We start from the raw sequence: 19,652 nt of genomic DNA, 5'->3' as shown, positions 1-19,652 counted from the left end.
GCCTCTGTTGTCATGCTGCCCTTTGGAATGTACACATTGGCATGGCAGCTGCTGGTTGATGGAAGGATGGCCCATATTCACTTGGCTGCTGGATGCCCCAATGGCCTGCAGCATATGAACTTGTGGCCCATTCTTGGTTGGCTCAGGCATTTTTTTATGGTAGTGCCTCCTAGATGATCCAACCTAAACTTGACTTTCTGTGTTATTAGAAACTCCTTCCAACATCTGGCCGAAACACCCACTTGACCTTGGGTTACCTGATCTGTATCACTATCATCACTCTAGAGCCATCTTTCTTTGACTATGCCAATATCCTGTGACAAACTTCCCAGCTTAACTCAGTTAATTCCATGTCCTAGGACACATAGAAACCAAGAGTGGTTCAGGAAACCTAAATCTCAGGTTTCTCTTTGCCTGCCTTTGATATGCCATCTGGTCAAGGTGGCTGTATCCTAGGTTGCTACAGAACAGCTCCTTCCTGTGTCTCATATTAAAGGGAGGGGAGCAGAAATCCCTTCTGCCTCAGGACTTGTTTCCATTTACCTGGTACTTGTCTTCCTCCCTAAGCTACACCCTGCAGAAGGAGCACTTAGGACTTACTCATTTGGCTATTTTGGTTTCCTTTTCCCTTTCTCAGACTTCTTCCTGTATTTTCTCTAGGACAGAAGGGGCTGAGATTTTATTTTATTTCTATGTTGTATGTTTCTTATTCCTCACTCCAGCAAAGGTTCAACAACGGACAGAGTCCTTACTCTTAACTTTAAAAGGGGAAATTTATGGACTGAGTCTTCTAAGTTTAGCTGTGTATATGCTAATTGGGAGGAGTAAGGGTTTTTCTTGAGAGGCAAATTCTCTCAAGGAAACAGCCTTTTTTTTTTTTTTTTTTTTTTTTTTCAAGGATATTGTCTTGTTGCACAACTCCATTGTACACCCAGCAAAAGTATTATTGTGACAAGTTCTAGGGATGCCTGTGGGGTAGTTTTGGTAGCTTTGTACTTGCAGAAGTCTGAAAGAAAAGCACGTTGATAATTTAAAAATCATTATCCTGGTTATATTACCCATTATAACATATGAAGGAATTCTTTAAACTTGTGACATGATTAAGATATTTGAGTTGGATACCTTAGGTTACAAGGAATAGAGACCCACTCAGGTCTTCTAAACTCATGGGACGTTTACTATGAGGACATATGTGACATATCTATTAGGCTGATTGGTTACAATCAATGGAAGCTTATGCAGGCTAACTTAGGCAAAACCAGAATTTTATAGGATGGCAGGTGGTAGCCCATGGAATTCAAGGGAAGGCCAAGGAAAGGGTCTGTAGAGAGCGGAAATCTCCAGACACCTAGAGCTAAAATCTCTTTACAGTGCTGCTTATGGGACAGATTTTCTCTAATTCTTTATACCTCTAAGTGGCTCCCTTCATTACTATCTCTTAAGAGAGAGGCTGATTGGCCTGGCCAGGATTAGGGGCCCAACTCTTGGATTGAGGAACATAGTTCCTCCAAAACTGAGTGTGGTAGTGGAAGAAATGCAGTAGAGAAGCGGTTTGAGAGGCAAGCTGAGTTCAGGTTAGGGCACATGGCATTTCTGATCATGGCAGAATATCTAAGGAAAAATTTATAATCTGGCTACTGAGTCAGGTTTAATTTAGAACCACTTTCTCCACAGAATGTGTAAGAGCTATAATTTATTATTACTTTAAACAAAACCCCAAAAACAGGAAAAAAAGTATCTTAAAAACCATTTAAGGCTGCACACCATGGCTCACACTTGTAATCTCAACACTCTGGGAGGCCGAAGTTGAGCTCGGGAGTTTGAGACCAGCCTGGGGAGTATGGAAAAACTCTATCTCTACCAAAAATACAAAAAACTAGCTGAACGTGGGACAATCACTTGAGTCTGGGAGGTGGAGGTCGCGGTGAGCCAAGATAGCACCACTGCATTCCAGCCTGGACAGCAGAGCAAGACTCTGTCTCAAAAAATAATAATAATAATTAAGTTTCCTTAAGTGCTAAGTAAATTATGGAGAATTCCCTTTTTTGTCCTTTTAGACAAATTATAACCTTTTAAAATAATGCTTTTTTAAAATGGTTATGTTTTGGTTTGCTGATTATAAATATTATGATGGTTTCTTTCATACCTTCTCTCTTAAACTGCCTTCAAGAAGCTACAGGCTATGGTAAAACTAGCTTCTTTCAAAGAATTAGCAAGGATAGGAGAGAAATCTCTGACTTTGGAAGATTGGGCTGTATTAACCATCACTATTGCCCAATGTCTTAGAGCTAATTCTTGGCAGAGCCAGAATTCACAAAGAGTTATAAATGAAAGGTTTCTATCTCTTCTGCAAGATAAGAAGTGGCAGTCTTGACTTTCTTTATAGAGGGACTTAAGTGAGATTACACTACTGAAAGTAGGGGTGAGGTCAGGACTTAGTTAAGGCATCTCTAAGATTGCAACTGAGTTAAGCACATATAGCTTGAGGAAATGGAATTGAGCCAATGCAGAGCTGAGAATTAAGTCTTCAGTTCTGCCTGCATTGTAAGACTGGGCTCTTGGTACATATGCTCCACTTATATTTAAGCTCAGAAATAGATTAAGTGTGGGTTTACACTAACCATCTAGCCCTTTACTTCCCAATGTGAATCATTCCTTCTGCTCCTTTAGCTGATTGGATCAGGCATGCCCTTTCTCTCTGCTGCTTCTTCAAGGCTTGGCTGGCCTTCTCCCCTCCCTCTCCCAAAGCCATGTCCAGCCACTTACCTAATTTTACTTGGAACTAGTTTCATCATGTAATTAATCATTAATTAAAAATAATAAATATATGAATTATTAATAATGTCTCATATTATCAGTTCTCGTCTTTTTCTAGCCAGATACTATCTATTATTTAGGCTTCTCCATCTCAAGCCACTCCATCCCTAAATAATATTTCTGTCCTTCTTACTTATGAATTGTATGTCTCCCTTTGGCAGTTATGATGTACCTTGTGCCATATATTGTTTCTTAATTTCTGTTGTTATTTAATTGTCTCCTTAACTGTATTGCACTTTACTATTAACCTATTTGTATCTGGAAAAATATCTAGTACAATTTGTTGCATGTGGAAACATGTCATATTATTTAATGCTATGATTTTCTAAATTATGAGGAAAAATGAGATCAATTAGTTTCAGCTCAGGTTCCCAATTCCTTCCTTGCCCACGGCTGCAACTTTGATTAAGAGCTAAGCTTTTGTAAAAATTAGAGAGGCTAAAAGATTTAAAAAAAAAACTCATTTATTAAACTTACCCAGCTTAATTATAAACCTTGAAACCTGGTCTTGTGCTTCTTCATGGTCCCTAGTTTGATTCTGAATTAATGGTAGCTATTTAACACTTATTAAGATCAAATAAATAAGATTATAATATCTTACAAATTTTAGGAATTTAAAAAGCATTTAAATTAAGTCAAAGATAGTTGGAATGTATCCTTAATTTATCACAAATGTTGAGCACATAAAATCATTCTTTAAAGAGACTCTATTATCCTAAAGTATAATACCTTCTCTTTGAACTTATATGTGTAATAGAAATAAATAAAAGAAACTTATGAGTGCATATGTGTATACTCTCTCTATCTCTCTCTGTCTCTCTGTCTCTCTCTCTCTCTCTCTCTCTCTCTCTCTCTCTCTCTCTCTCTCTCTCACACACACACACACACACACACACACACACACCCTTTAAAAACTCCATTTGATAGTCCCAAGAATCATTCTTACTATTTATGGCAGGAACATTTATTTGATATGTTGACCTTTCCACCAGTTTGATTTTATACATTTGAACTTTTCAAACCGTTGCCTGAATTTTGGATTCATTTTTGTGGACAGGTAGGCAACCAAAAATATTATTCCTATCCAATTTGAAAGGGTACAGACTCATTTATTGTTTAATTCTCTTACCAGATATTTTTTGTGTGGCACTCTCAATCAATTTCAGTAATGCATTTCCAGATGCAAATTAACTAGGTTGACAAAATTCAGAGTTTTTTCTGGACATCCATATACCAAATAGTGGCTTCCCCCACTCTCCCAGCAGCCACCTCCCGTTCCCATACATAAATGGCAGCCAGCAATGGCTAGAAACAAAGGACTCTCTCCCAGTCCCTGAATACAGTGACATTCATTCTGAGAGAAGCTGGGGCAGCTTTTTGAAAGCCAACTTCTTCAGCTCGACAATAACACACAATGAGTTATTGACTTGTTTATATACGGAGCTCTTTTCAGTAACTAACTCTGACTCCCACAGTCTGGACAAATGATTGATTTCGTGGTTAGAAAAAGAGAAAGCTCTTGCGCTAAACTCTGTAGTGCAAACTACTTCTTCCCCATTTGTTCTGTAACTGAATAGGACCTTATTAAAATGCACTTTCCAAAAAAATACCTGCAGCTGGCCTTTATAACCATGTTTTGTATATATAAATAAGTAATTTGTCCCAGTCTTTTGTATATTAACAAACCGTTGGGAAACTTGTCAATATATATGAAGGCTGATTATCTTGTTGTTTTTGCTAAAACAGTATTACCTATATTGATCTGCATGTAAAGTATGGATCAAATATTAGTAAGATCAATTAATCTATTGATCTAATGAAAACCTTGGAATTTTGATATTAATAGATACAGTTTTCTTGTTAGGTCATGTTGATTTATTAGCACATTTTATATAACACATTTCATATAATTCACATTTGAATATCATTAACTATTCGTCTGAATACAGAGAAAACAACACGCAGAACTACAGTGCAGAGCAATGAGAGTTTGGTTGGACTAAAAGGCATTTCTCCCTTTGGCTAGTTCCTATCTGGAATATCAATATGAATTTGGTAGACAGAGCACACTAGCTGGTTTGAATTACTATACCTTTTCTAAAGATACTAATAATTGAACTCTAGTGTTACTATAAAACTTTCTCCTATAAAATAGATTTTTAAAAATCTTAATATGTTTTTAAAATTTTTACACAATCTATATGATTTTTATATTAGGAGGAGTTAAAAAGAAAATCCATCAGCAGTTAGTGATGCACTTAAGATGGGATCACTGCTGTTATGGCTGTATTTCTCCAGCAGGAGGTCTTGAGCCTGTTTTTCCCTCTAGGATGTGCATAACAGAGCTTCCTGGGCCAGCAAACGCTTGAAGCATTCCTTGAAATTAAGAGCCCTTTTAACTATGGTCACAAAGCGCTGCATGTTTTGAAAAGAACTATATATTACTGAACTATGACCGCTTAGGGCTTTGGAGAGGCCACAATGCCTGAAACCTTAGTTTTTGAGTAAAATAGATACAGTTTGGAAGGTAACAACCAATGGAAATTGTTTCATTGGAATCTATTACTTCAGGTACACCTTTGTGGATTTTTTTTCCCTTAGTTTCTAAATAAACTGCTTGATGTGATTTTTTTTCTTTTTATCTTCTATTTATTTAACCAGACCATTTTCCTGAAACAGTTTTGCTCAGTTTTCTTGGACAGAGCCATTATGTTTCTTGTTTCTTCCATTTCGGATACTGTTCTTGCCTAGTCTCTTGATTGTTCTATTCTGGTTTCCATTAGTACCGAATGAACCCAACTTTAACCTAAGTATGTATGGCTAACGTTTGTTACAAGTTTAAAAAATCTTAGCAGCAAAGCCTTTTTTCGATTTAAAAATCAACAAAAATAATGAATGAAATTTTCCTATTTAGCTTGTTAGATTTTCATTGTTATTATGTCATGGGGTTTAAGGGAAAGATGCTGTTAGCACTGCCTATTATTAATACCTCAGGCTGAAAATGCCCTTTCTTAATTTAACTTTTTATTTTCAATAATTTTCTCTAAATGATTTCATTAAAATGTGTCTTTTGGAATGTTTTATCTATTTCCAGAAAAGGCCCCATGTGTGTATCTTTATATTTTGGTGACCATTTATTTCTTAATATCTTACTGTACTTCCCTTTGGGACTATGCATGTGATGCTTTTCAGTAACATTGGCCTGTTTGTAGATTAGTTAGTGCTTCTTTAGAAGTCGAATATTAGAATGGAGGTGAGTTTTTCCCAATGCAGAGCTTTCAAAGGTGAAGAATTCCCACCTTTTAAATAAAAAGTTCCTTGGCAGCAGTTCTAAATGTCCTGGCCCAGAAAACTCATCGGAATTGGCATTACCTGCTGTGGCACCAAAGAGTTTCAGAGCTCTGTTTTTGTTTTGTTTTGCTTCCCTTTAAAAACGATCTGCTCTGCACAATGTCAGGAATTTGAGAACAGCCTGAATAACATGATGAAACCCCGTTTCTACTAATAATACAAAAAAATTAGCTGGGCGTGGTGACATGCACCTGTAATCCCAGCTACTCAGGAAGCTGAGGCAGGAGAATTGCTTGAACCCGGGAGGTGAAGGTTGCAGTGAGCCAAGATTGCACCACTGCACTACAGCCTGGATGATAGAGTGAGACTTTGTCTCAAAAAAAAAAAAAAAATCTGCTCTGGAAAATTTTGCATTTGTAAAGAATAGATGAACTTGGTAAATATTCTCCAGTCCCTCTCTTCTACAACCATTTTCTCTAGAGATGAGAACTCTCCTGTTAAAATAAACAGACACTTGAGACCAATGTGCTGTAGGCTTCCATGTGTAAAAGTTGAGCTTGATATTTAAGTTTTCTTAGTATTATAGTTTTATTTATTTATTTTTTTATCATTTAACAACAGCAACAAATATATTCCTTGGGAATAGTTTCACATAATGATTTTTCAAAAACTATTACTGATTCTCAATCTAGGGCAACGGGTTGGGGGGATTGGAAAACTACTGCTTGCTGTCCAAATTCAGCCTGCCATATGTTGTTATGGTTGTTTTTTAAAATTTTGTTGAAGCATAGCCATACTCATATATGTGCATATATTTATTTACAGTCTATTTCATGCTACAATGGCAGAGTGGAGTAACTGCAACAGAGATGTAGGTTGTAATCTCCCCCTGCTCCCACAAAGCCTAAAATATTTATGATCTGGCCCTTTACAGAAATGTTTGTCAACTCCTTATCTAGGGTGATCATCAGAATCACCAGAAGATTCCTGGGCCTTTCCTCTCTACCAAAACAGATTCTTTGATATACTGAGCTGTTTTTCATATCAATGTAGTATCTACAGGTTTAAAACTATGATTCTAGCATAATACACATCTAGATTCAAGAGATCATATTTTTGAACTTCCCTTCCTCTATTTTATGCCAAATATGAGAATAAGTCTTCAGGTAGGCTATGGATTAAAGATTCATGTTAAACATGATTTTCCAGGTATGCAATTGAGAAGGCCTACTTAACAACACTAACAAAACAATATGTAAAAATATGTTCGTTATTTGGTTTTACTCCAATGCCCTATAAGGAAATATGGTATGGCAAGTCCATTGCTAAAGAATTATTAAATAGTCCAATTCAGAGGGTTCTCTATCAGGCTCTTGTTCTCTTTCTATTAATGTCAGTCTGTTGAGCAATTATTATTATTTGGGAGTTTAACATCTTTCTTTTGTTGGAAAATAAGTATTTAATAAAAAACATTAAAATGTCATGTTTTGTATGAAAATAGCATTTGTTTCTACAAGGATTATTTATAAAGAAATATAGAATGGGTCACATTCACTTTTTTATAGCACATGGGTTAACAGCAGTAGTAGAAAACCTTTATCTAATTTTGTAAATGGAGCAGGTTCGAGGTAACTGTTCATGTATTTAGATACATGATCCTTTGTTATGAAATATTATAAATGATTTAGCACTATTCTAGACTACTGAACTGACACTTTTGATTTACATCCTTGACTTCTTATCCTGACATAACAGCACTCCCTACTTGTAATGAAAGGTTTAAATAGAAATATTTACCTATTTTTTTTTAAGTTGCCATGTTCATTTTAATAAAATGCTTTAAAAAAGTACTCATCAGTGTTTAATATCTGCAGTTTAGGACTCTCTTGCCCTAAGTCATCTTTAGTAATGCTCAAAACAATAAAATATTGAAAATAAAAGATTCAGTGTGTTAAACGTTTTAAATATAAAAATGAAATTTAGAGTTTATCATATATCAGCAAAATGAATACCAAATCACATTCATGATTATGCTTAACTAGTTATTTAAATAAATGTTGCTATTAGGTGTCAATAGATACCTGCTTTCATGCTATTTATTTATTTTTTCTAGTTGAGACTGGCCATGAATGAACAAAAGGAGAAAATTACAGAAAAAGGAATTCTTTCAATGACAACAAGGGAACACCATAAAGGGCAAGAAGAAGTAAGGAAATAACTGTAAACTGTATTTTAAAGCCACAATGAACACTAATTTTAAAATTAAGATAAATTTTACTTTTGGTCTTATAGTAAATCAACTCTTGTTAACTGAAAACAACTTATGATAGAAACAAACTGATCACAACTGGGTATTGTTTTATTGATAAAGACAGCATGAAAAAATACTGTATGCTTAAAAGAATAAATCAAATTATAATTTACTGAAAAAAGTCTCATGAAGATTTTCTCATAAATTTCCTCAATTAGTAAATTGTTACATACAACTTGAAATTGGAAGTTATAAAACCTGCCAACATGGGAAAAAAAACATTAAAATTTTGTTGAATTTTTGATAAATATCAAATCTTGCTGTTAAATCTGCTTTTCTAAGAACAGAGTTATTGTTCTGAATTTTAGAAATGCTAACAAAGTCATATTTTATCCAGGAAAAACTATAGTTTACAAATCTTAAACCTAAGTGAGCTAATCAGAAGATCCTGTAGGCAATATTGTGATGAAGAACAATATTATTATTAAAGCAAACCTTCTTCTCTTCAAAGCTCATGCTGTGAAGTTGACAGCATATTCCATAAATGAAATAATACAAAATTGGTGTTAGACAAAAGGGGAAAATGATTTTCATGTTGTTTCCTGGAATGCAAAAGCATTTAATCTTTCTAAGGAAATAATGTGAATTTTCTAGTTTCCCTGTACTACTGTCAGTAAAAATCCAAAGTAATTTCAGAAGTAAGATAATTTGAATATTTAAAAAAATAAGCTTTATATATATATATATCTTTTGATATTTTGGTAAAGAAATGGATTCAAGCTTCAGGGTTTTAATATTTCTTATCATTATGATTACATCTTTCTTACTAACCATGTCTTTTGTAATAGATGAAAAAGTACAATGCACCAAATTTTCCTGTGTAAATTCTAGCTTACATTAGAGACCATATTAGTATTTGGGACGTATTTGTCTGGTATTAAAGACTACATTGTAAAAATTGATTAGCTATCTCAGTAGATTATATTTCACAAGAAAAAATAAAGTTAAACTATTTCTAAAGTATAATAAACAGCTATTATATAGATTTAAGTTATAGTTCTGACTCATTCTCCTGAATATTAACAAGTTACAAGTCTAGGTTGTTAATTATAAATTTGAAAAATGTCATTCTCTATGTGTTTGAAAAATGTTTTACCAGAATTGGAGAATTTACTTACATTTTCACGGTAAGTTAAAAACGAATCTACCATGTATTTTGTAAACTTTGGGAAATGCAAAGAAGTCTCTCTAGATTAATTAGTATAATTAAAATTATATCTATAGCATACCAATTATTATTAGAGATTAAATAGAAAATAATCTAAAAGAATTACAGATTTTTTCTTCCTTTTAAACACTGTAATTATTTTACCTTTTGATATTTTATGCAAAATTATAATTTCAATGGACTAAAAACTTGAAGTGGCCTTGGAAAATGATCAGTATACGAAATATATAATTTTAAATCTTACCTTGTTAGCAGCATTGGAAATGAAAATTATCTTTTCTGGAAAATCTAATGTAAATTATGTTTAGTTGGTGTTTCTTCTTTGTTATCATCATCTTTATGTTTTTTTAGCACTATGTATTTCAGTGTTCTTCCTATACAGTGCCTTATTTAGCCATATATTTGCTTTTTCAGCTCTGGCTCAGAAAGTCTTTTGTTTACTTCAAAAATCAAATACACAGCAAGTGGAATACATACTCATTTATGTGTATATTTATGTGTGTATATACATATGATACTTTCTAAATATATTCTATAGCCTCTGAGGATAATTTCTTCCTTTTTTTTTTTTTTTTTTTTTTTTTTTTGAGACGGAGTTTCGCGCTTGTTACCCAGGCTGGAGTGCAATGGCGCGATCTCAGCTCACCGCAACCTCCGCCTCCTGGGTTCAGGCAATTCTCCTGCCTCTGAGGATAATTTCTATGTGATTACTTGGAAAGTGATTATATTAACCTGGATGTGTAAGTTCTAATTTTTGGTTAGAAAAAAATCTAAGACCCTTAGAAAAGTCCTTGTTACCATTAACTTAGCTCTCTTGCCAGGTGAGTTATGAAGGCATTTAAAATGACACCATTTTCAGTTGTTTCTTACCCCATGAGTGGATGGGGAATCTAGACCATCGAATAGCCTAAAAAAACTTTGATTAGAAAGAGTCTAAAACTTTAGGTCTAAAATATCAAGTCTAATCAACATTCAAAGAAGGGAAATTCTGATGGAAAACAAAGAAAAAATTTCGGTGTGAAATTACTTCAATATTTTTCCTATGATTTTTATACAAATACTACATTCCTAGACAATTCTCAAAACCCAAACTGAACATCATAAAATTTGAGCTATAGCTCCTCTTCTACTACCTGCAGTTTTATCTTAAAATCTTATTTTATTTCACGTAATTTTTCCACATGAAATTTGAAAGTAACAATAATATATGCATCATAAAACCACTTTTGAGGTGATGATATATGTTAAAGTATATTAAGCTTTTTTTTTTTTTTTTTTTTTTTTTTTTTTTTTTTTTTTTAAGAAAGAGGATCTCTCTCTGTTACCCATACTGGAATGCAGCAGTGTGATCATCGCTTACCGCAGCATTGAAGTCCTGGGTTTAAGTGAGCTCTTGTTTCAGCCTCCTGAGTAGCTGAGACTTTAGGCATATATCACCAGGCCAAGCTCGTTTTAATTTTTTTTTGTGGAGATAGGGTCTTGCTATGTTGCCCAGGCTGGTTTTGAACTCCTGGCCTCAAGTGATCTCCTCACCTTGGCTTCCCAAAGTGCTGGGATTACAGAGGTGAGCCACTGTGTCCAGCCACATTAAGTCTTTTGGAAATTTCTATATGGCTTATTATTGTCAATATAAAAGTGCATCATTCTAGGTTCTTTATAATGTAAGTACAAAGATGAGATTAAATGTGTAAGAATGTTATCAGAAGAAATGGCTATAAGAGAAAATGGAGACATCAGTGGTTAAGGCTGAGTAATCTGCAGACTGAAATGCAGGCCCACTCCAAGTGAGAAAGGAAAGGAAGGTTGGGTGGAAACATCCTGAACTACTGTGCAATCTAAAGGTTTGGCAAAACTATTGGTGTGTTTTTGAGCCAAACTTGGCCATCAGAGGAGTCCTGTGACTCTCAGGGATAGACTTACCTTAGTATCCTCAGATATTGGTACTAACCTGCTGGTGGATTTCAGAGCACAGTCGATGGGACATAAGGTCACTTATGTTCCTGTAGTTAGAGGTCTGCGAGACACAGTCTCATAGCTGTCCCCATAGGTATAGTTGGCATCATCTTTGTTGCCATCAACATAGCCCCATTGCCAGAAGAGTTATGAAGACACTGAGGACGTCTGTTTTCAATTGTACCATCCCCCATGAATGGATGGGGATGTTAGATTGTTGAACAGACCTAAAAGCAGCACACAAGGGGCCTCTGGCTGAAAATAGGTTAGATCTACCTCCAAAATGTTTCCCACCTCAGAAGGGTTCTAGGAAGCTATTAAAAATTTGGTAGTATTTGGGCTGGGCACGGTGGCTCATGCCTGTATTCCCAGCACTTTGGATGGCTGAGGCAGGCAGATCACTTGAGGCCAGGGGTTTGAGACCAGCCTGACCAACATGGTGAAACCCCATGTTTACTAAAAATACAAAAATTAGCTGGGCATGGTGGTGCATGCCTGTAATCCCAGCTACTGGGAAGGCTGAGGCAAGAGAATCGCTTGAACCTGGGAGACAGAGGTTGCAGTGAGCTGAGTTCATGCCACTGCACTCCATTCTGGGCGACAGAGTGAGACTCTGGGTCAAATACAAACAAAAAGCAAAAACAAAACAAAACAAAAAACAAAAAAACCAAAATGAAAACAAAAAAAACAAAAACAAAAATTTGGTAGCATTTAAAGTGCTGGCAATAAGAAGTGCTATGCACTTCAGATTTCCTGGTTACTTACACCCACTGCAACTTCCAAAGCAAGAAATAGTTCACTTTGCTCTCAGCTTTCCATGTCTTTTCCAATCTTCATAAATCAGGGTTGTTTCCTTCTTAGCCTCTAAAACACTGTATTGTTCGTTTTGAAACCAAGAAGAGATTTTAGGCTGTTGAAAATACTCATTTTATTTCCCTGCCTCCTTCCTGATTCATCTTAAATATGTTGTTAATTAGAAAATTTTTGGATATTAAATTGAAGCACTGACCTGGCTTTGAGACCATGCCATGTGTTACATGCCTAGATGACGTTCCTAGCATAGAAGCTGCCACCCTTTGTACTGATTTCAAGTGACAGTTCTGTGCAAAGTGCTCTGGAGTTCTCTTTAATAACATAGGTGGATTCAAGCCCACACAGAATTCAGGCTGACAGCTGAACTCATCACTAGAAGAACGAGGAGCTCCTCAAAGAGTCATTAATAATAGCCAATGTACAGTATTCACAATGTATGGCTCAGGAATACACAGCTTCAACATGTATCCTTTTAAAAACTGATTATAAACAGAATAACACTTTGTTCTGACTGTAAATCATCTTGAGAATTTAATTGAATTCAAAGATTGCATGCATACATCATACAAACATTATCAAACTGCCATACATGTGATACAAAAACCTGTCTGTATGTTTATAGACATGTGCACATTTGTATTCTTTCGGAAGTTTGGTTTGTTTTCTCACTAGAAGATTCAATATTTTTTTGCTACCTTCTGCTCATTTGTCACTCTCCCAAATTCTGTACAAGTGTCACTTCCGTGCTACATTTCCATGGAGAATGAAGGGTAGAATGTGTAGGCTTTCTGCTGCACAATGAGATGGTGCATTTTTTCAACATATGCATACGTAAGCCTTCTTTTGTGAATGGGACTGATAGGGTCAGATAATGTTTAAAGGGAAAGGCTTTATGTCTCTCAGGCCTCTATGTTTCCACATGGATGCTCCCACACACACATAGATTGAATTATGAACAGACCCATTAATGCTGGGATCACAAAAGGTCAAGTTTTGTCTTCTTTTGCCCCTATTCACATTGCCTTTGTAGAGAAAAAAAAAGGATTTGAAAAAAAAAAAAAACAGATTCATGATGAAGAATTTTAAAGAACATTTTCCCCCTTTTAGCAACATCTGTGATTTGGGGGAAAAATCATATTATGTAAAATAATTCAGAAGTATTATATTACCTATACTGATTTTAGTATATAAGTTTAGTGTATGAGTATATATTACATATACTGATTTTAGTATAGGAGTTATTTTTGTATATGAGTTATTTTAGTATATGAGTTACACTCTAGTGTAGTGTTGTCTGTTAGGATGACATGCTATCATAATAACAGAATAAAATGTAACAATTTGAGGATAAAAGACCTTATGAATGTGTAAAGTAACATAAAGTTTTAGTGAAACTGAATGGAAACATTATCAAAATGTCAGCGGCAGGATTCTTCATATATTTTCTCCTGTGCTTAAGATATGTTAATCTTTGCTAGATACCTTGATAGTTTTAAGTTATTTTTAAAAATCAGGTGATAATTGATGTGATTATGTTTTACATATGTTAACATGTTATCCTGGGGCCAATAGAAATAGTAGAGAAGGTCTTTGAAGCAACCAAAAATCTATCTCAGATGAAATTTTTAAGACTTTAGCCAATAGCCCTTTGGAGTGCAAATGACATCACCAATTGTATGGTTGGTTGATTTTTGATGTCACATGAAATCCCCTATCAGTGAAAGGCTATGGATTGTGACAGTAAAATCAGTCATGTATAAAAATGCCCTCAAATCAAAGTTTGAGTTTCCTACCCTCCCCCGCTTTTTTTGATGATTTGCTATAGTACAAGATGCAGTATATGAAATTATAGAGAACATTATAATTGACTAGAGAAATACAATGCGTGCTACGTAGTAGACTTTCAAGACTGCATAACATTATATCTTCCTGAATCACATAATGCTGGAGATGGATTCAGAGAGGACCAGTATTTTTTGGAAATGGAGTCCTTCTATTTAGGGCCTTTGGTTTTTGGATTTTAATTTCGTCAGGTAACCATATATGCAAGCCACTTGTCCTATATTGGTCTTTAGCTTCAAGGATGTTATACACTATTACCCAGTATTTTTTTGAGGATAATACTGCTGGAGGGTAGTATGATCTCATGGTGAAGATGAGGCTGAAAGCATTGACTAATACTGGATCATCTGTCATTTCCATATTTTAAATGTCACAACTTTCTTATAAGATTAACACTACTATGGAAAGCATAGAAATTCATTCCAAAAGGTAAAGAAAGAAGGATCACGAGAGAATCCTGTCACTGCATTTTATAGCCTATATATAATATTATTTTCTTTTTCTTCCCTCCTTACTTCCCCCAATCACTTTATCCTTTTAGCTTCTTCCTGCCTCTTCTTTTCTTTTTCTTTTCATTAATTTTGTTTTCCTTATCTCATTTTCTCTTTCAGTTTCTCTTAGGATTCCTCCTGACCTCCCTGTATTGCCTCTGCCTTCCATTCCCATGATACCAAAGTTTTGTCCAGATTCCACTGGCATGAGGGGGCTTCCTTATGAATAGATAATGTAAATTTTTAGAAACTCTCATTAAATTTACAGTTAAGGGCTGACTCTTAATAATCTACTATATAAATTATATAGAATTGTAGGGATTTAGTAGAACACAATATGTTTATCAGCTTTTGGTAAATTGTGCTGCATAAGTCAATGAGCCCAATATCTGAGTGACTAAAAACACGTATTCATTTTTTGCTCACCTTACATCTTGGCTATGGGTTGTTTGTGGCTCTCACCAGTATGTCTTTCTCAGTCTGGGATACAGCTAGAAGGAGCAGCTTTCATTGGGACAATATTGTTTTCATGGTGGGGTGGGGGTGGGAAGAGAACGATGGCAGAACTGCATAATCGTTCTCAAGGCTTCTGCTAAGAAGTGGCATATATTACTTCTGTTCATATTTCGTTGGCCAAAACAAATCACATAGGAATTCTGATGTCACATATATATCACATATAATTCTAATAGAATTATTAGTAAATAATGAACAATAGACAGCTGACTTTGATTAAGTGCCACATAGTAATATCCAAGTACTAAGTGCTGGAAAGTCTGCAGGAGGAAGTGGGATTTCTGATGAGTGGACTTGGATATAAGAGAGGAATGAGTTATAAAACTGTAACCTAGGCATCATGGGACCTATACTTTTATTTCATTGCCAGTACTAATTATCTGAGTATCCTGGGCAAATTAACTTTTCTGGGACAGAATTTCCTCATTTGCGAGATCAGAGTGTTGGGTTAAACATTATCTAACTTATTATGATACTTAGAAATGGAAGGGATGTGTGTATGTGTGTGCGTGATGGGGCAGCGGGACAGTGAGAAGAGACATTTGGTTAGAGGAGAGGGGCCTGATGTGAATACAAGCCATAAAGCCAGGTGGGGACCAGATTATAAGAGGTCTTGGAATCTTGAATACCAAGCTTAGGAATCTGAGGGAGCTTAATAGGTGGTTTAATATACTTTTCAAGGTAGATTAATTTGGTGGAGGTGGCCTGATAGCATGAAGGGGAAGAGATGGGAATAGGGAGACCACTTAGTAGATCCAAACTGAAGAGGGGGATGAGGATATTGATGGTATGAACCTAAGTATTACTTATAAGAAAGGAAAGAATGGATAGGAAAGATACATATTTAGAAGAGGGATCTGCAAAATACAGCCTTGGGGATAAATGTCTAGCCCGTAGCTTTTTTTTTTTTAAATAAAGTTTTATTTGAACACAGCCATGCTCATTCATTTACATATTGTCCGTATCTGCTTTCCAAATGCAACTGTAGGATTAAATAATTTTGACGGAGACCTTATAACCTACAAAGCCAAAAATATTTACTATGTGGCTCTTTTTTTTTTCTTTTTTTGGGGGATGGAGTCTTGCTCTGTCACCCAGGCTGGAGTGTGGTGGTGCCATCTCGGCGTACTGCAACCTGCACCTTCTGGGTTCAAATGATTTTCCTTCCTCTGCCTCCTGAGTAGCTGGGATTACAGGTGCACACCACCACACTCAGCTAATTTTTGTGTTTTTAGTAGAGACAGACTTTCACCACATTGGTCAGGTTGGTCGGGTCTCGAATTCCTGACCTCGTGATCTGCCTGTATGTGGCCCTTTTTAAAGTAAGTTTGCTAACCTTTTCTTTAGAAAAAAGGATTATTTAAAGGGCGTAGACAATTTGTTGCAGAGGGACAAATGAGAGAGATATGGGAAACAAAATAGGAATCATTTTAACTTCTTTCTATGTGTGTAATGCTTGCAAAGGTCTTGGTGAAAGTCAAGTGTAATTAAAATTTGTATATATAGAGATACATATAAACTTGAACTAAATAGGTAGAGTAGATAATACATATTCAAGTTATATCAGTAATAGTACAAACTGGCTTTCACTGACTTTCCTGAAAGCTCTGTAGAAGGGATAGAAATAATGGATTTAAAATCAGAATTAGAATATAGGCTGGGGCAAATATATTTTTAGCTGATAGAGAAGTGGATGAGCTGTAAGTACATCAAAGACTCTTGGAGAAGGATTTCCCATTTTATCTGTGAACATTTAAATGAACTGTAGAATCTATACAGCAAATAGTTTGGAAGTTTTGTCTTCCTCATGTGAAATAGTGATAGGGATAGGAAAGATAGACCAAGAAACAAAAAAATTAAGATTTGATATGGAGAAAACACCTAGATTTTAAAAAAGAAGCACTATAAAAATATTTCAGTGCATTGGGCACTTACTGTAGGTTAGACAGTGTGCTCTTCATTTTTTTTATCTCATTTAATTATCAATATGTAAAGCCAGTGTTATTCTTCATTTGTGGACAAGGATTTTACTACCTGCCAATCAGTAAGTGATGGAGCCAGGATTTTAACCCAAGTTTTCAATACCAATGCTCTATTCAAACTCATTCATAATTCTAAATGGGTCTAATTTGGTTACTTTGAAGAATCACAGATGAGGTAGATTTTTGTTCTTTATCTCTTTTGGTCACTACCATAATATCAACCAGTTTTTATGTAAGAATCCAGCCTAGTAGAGAGAATATGTTCACATGAACAGTGAAGAGTCAAACAATGGTTATGATTCTTAATTTGTAAACTATATGGGTTAAAATGTTAACTACTGCTATTCATAACCCACCAATAAAGTTCATATGTATGTCTTAAATATACCATGTAGAAATCTAGAAATTTAAAAATCAAGATTACAGAATCCTTAGTCTTTGGTGTTTCCGGAAAAACTATGCTTTATTTTGACGTTAATATGTATTTAAAATATTTTCCAGAACAGAGCATTATTTTTGAAGTTACAGACATTTTGGAAAACTGTATCTATGAAATTAGGAAAAGGGTATTGGAATATTTGGGAGGAAGACAATAGATTAATTTTAAAGGTCAACAAAATGATAATGAATTTTATATATATATATAATTTAAATGAAATACATAATAAAATATTCTAAAAAGGAAGGTACATATAGTGAAATGTGAAATGAAGTATTTGGTGATAGGTTACATATATTGAATTATTTAAAGTCCTAGGAGGGTTTTAATTTGTTAAGCAGTTTAAAAGTTATTTGCAAACTTGTCAAATGTATATGTTTCTTTTCATATCCAGAGATATTTTTCATTCAGCAATTGTAAAGGGCTACCTATTTCATATTACTAAAATGAAAATGTTACACATTTTTTCATAAAAAAAAATTGTAGATGTAGGAATGTATAGTTCTTCCATTGTTTTTACTTGAGGATAGAGCCGTACTTAAATTCTTGTATTGAAGTCATTTTCCCCCCATCAAACCATGTACTCAAAAATCTAATAGGTGTGACATCAACAATTACTTCTTGCTAACAACTCTTGTAAATTAACCCCTTCAGGTGAGCAGGCTGATTGATGAATTGCAGACAGCTATCAAAAGCAACAGAGGTCATCTCTCTAAACTTGGCCCCCAATTACAGGCTGAGCAGGAGCAATTCTCCTCTTATGTCTACCAACACATTAAAAGCCTTCCAGCAAACACGCTTGTCCCAGGAGGCCTACAGCTCAAGGTGGGTGTCATTCTGTGCCTCTCATTGGATTCAGCCAGAGCAGAAGCATTCTGCTCTATTTGAAAACCCTTATAACAATGCCACACAGCTTGAATTTCTTTTAATGTTGGCTTCCTCAAGTTGGTAGTAATATAAGTCATAATATTATTATTCAGGAAATAGATTTTAAAAGAAAATACCTAGGTACCTTTGAAATGTATATTTATAAGCTTTAACTAGTTTTCAAGTCAGATAAGTAATTTTAATGAAGCAATTTAATCATGTGAACATTTGCATACTTTTCCAAGAAACAAATTTTTCACAGTGGTCATGATATATTTCAGTTTCTAAAACTAACTTTTGGCGAAATGGGCAAGCTTTAATAGTTGACAGACAGTGCCAATAGAAATTGAAGGTGAAAGGCCAGGTGACTGATTGATGTTCAAACTACATTTCCAAGGAAAAGGATCTGTATTGGATAAGTGTGACACATGTCTGAGTTCACTTGGTAAAATCAATACTTAAGAATATACTGGGAAAAAAGGTGAATTGGTTATTTGTCAGGACAAGATCGCTAAATGTCCTCCACTACTTTGCTATTGCATCTTTGAGAGAGATAAAGAATAACTTACACTTGGCTAAAGTGGTTTTAGTACAAAAAGCTTAGGGAATTTAAATACTTTTGTTTTTCATAGCAGATTATTCATGTTAAGTCTGGCAAGTTAACATTGTCCTATAATTTCATATTCTACATTTCAAGAGATTATACTTAATAAAATTTGAATTACTCAAAGTATGGCCTTTTTCCATTTAAGAAATCACTGTTACTACAACTCGTCATTTCCTTTGGATTATTTTTATGGGTATGTGATAACATTTGAAGTAAATTATATTTTAATCAACCTTCACCTTTCTTAATATTCTTTTATTCTGCAAGTAAGATTATATTTTCTATCTATAACATTTCTTTTGATGACATTCCCATGTATGTATTTTGAGTGAGAACATTACAGTGTAAAAACAGACTTTTTGGTAAGTGTAATTCCATGTTATACATGATAATTTATTTCTCATAGTCTGCTAGTCAGCTAAGGGTTTAGAAAGTAATGTTCAAGACATCAAGGTCAAGGGTTTCTATAATGCAGTAGCATTGTTCTTTTCCAGGTTTTTGACTTGATTACAAACCCGTTCAGCAATTTTGCAAAGTACTTGCTATCGATTAAGA

General features: G+C 34.7%; 1 protein-coding gene across 1 annotated transcript in view; it reads left to right on the top strand.

Moving 5' to 3' along the window:
* DCDC1 (doublecortin domain containing 1) overlaps positions 1-19,652 on the top strand; it is a 490,018-nt gene that overhangs the window by 184,015 nt on the left and 286,351 nt on the right. The window contains 2 exon segments of the mRNA XM_010332310.2: positions 8,222-8,314; positions 18,278-18,448. Coding sequence (XP_010330612.2) covers positions 8,222-8,314; positions 18,278-18,448 — 264 coding nt within the window.

The sequence above is a fragment of the Saimiri boliviensis genome, chromosome 6, assembly GCF_048565385.1.
Source record: "Saimiri boliviensis isolate mSaiBol1 chromosome 6, mSaiBol1.pri, whole genome shotgun sequence".
Taxonomy (NCBI): Eukaryota; Metazoa; Chordata; class Mammalia; order Primates; family Cebidae; genus Saimiri; species Saimiri boliviensis.
Note: the sequence above shows the minus strand (reverse complement) of the source record. Positions and strands in the feature narration are given on the sequence as shown.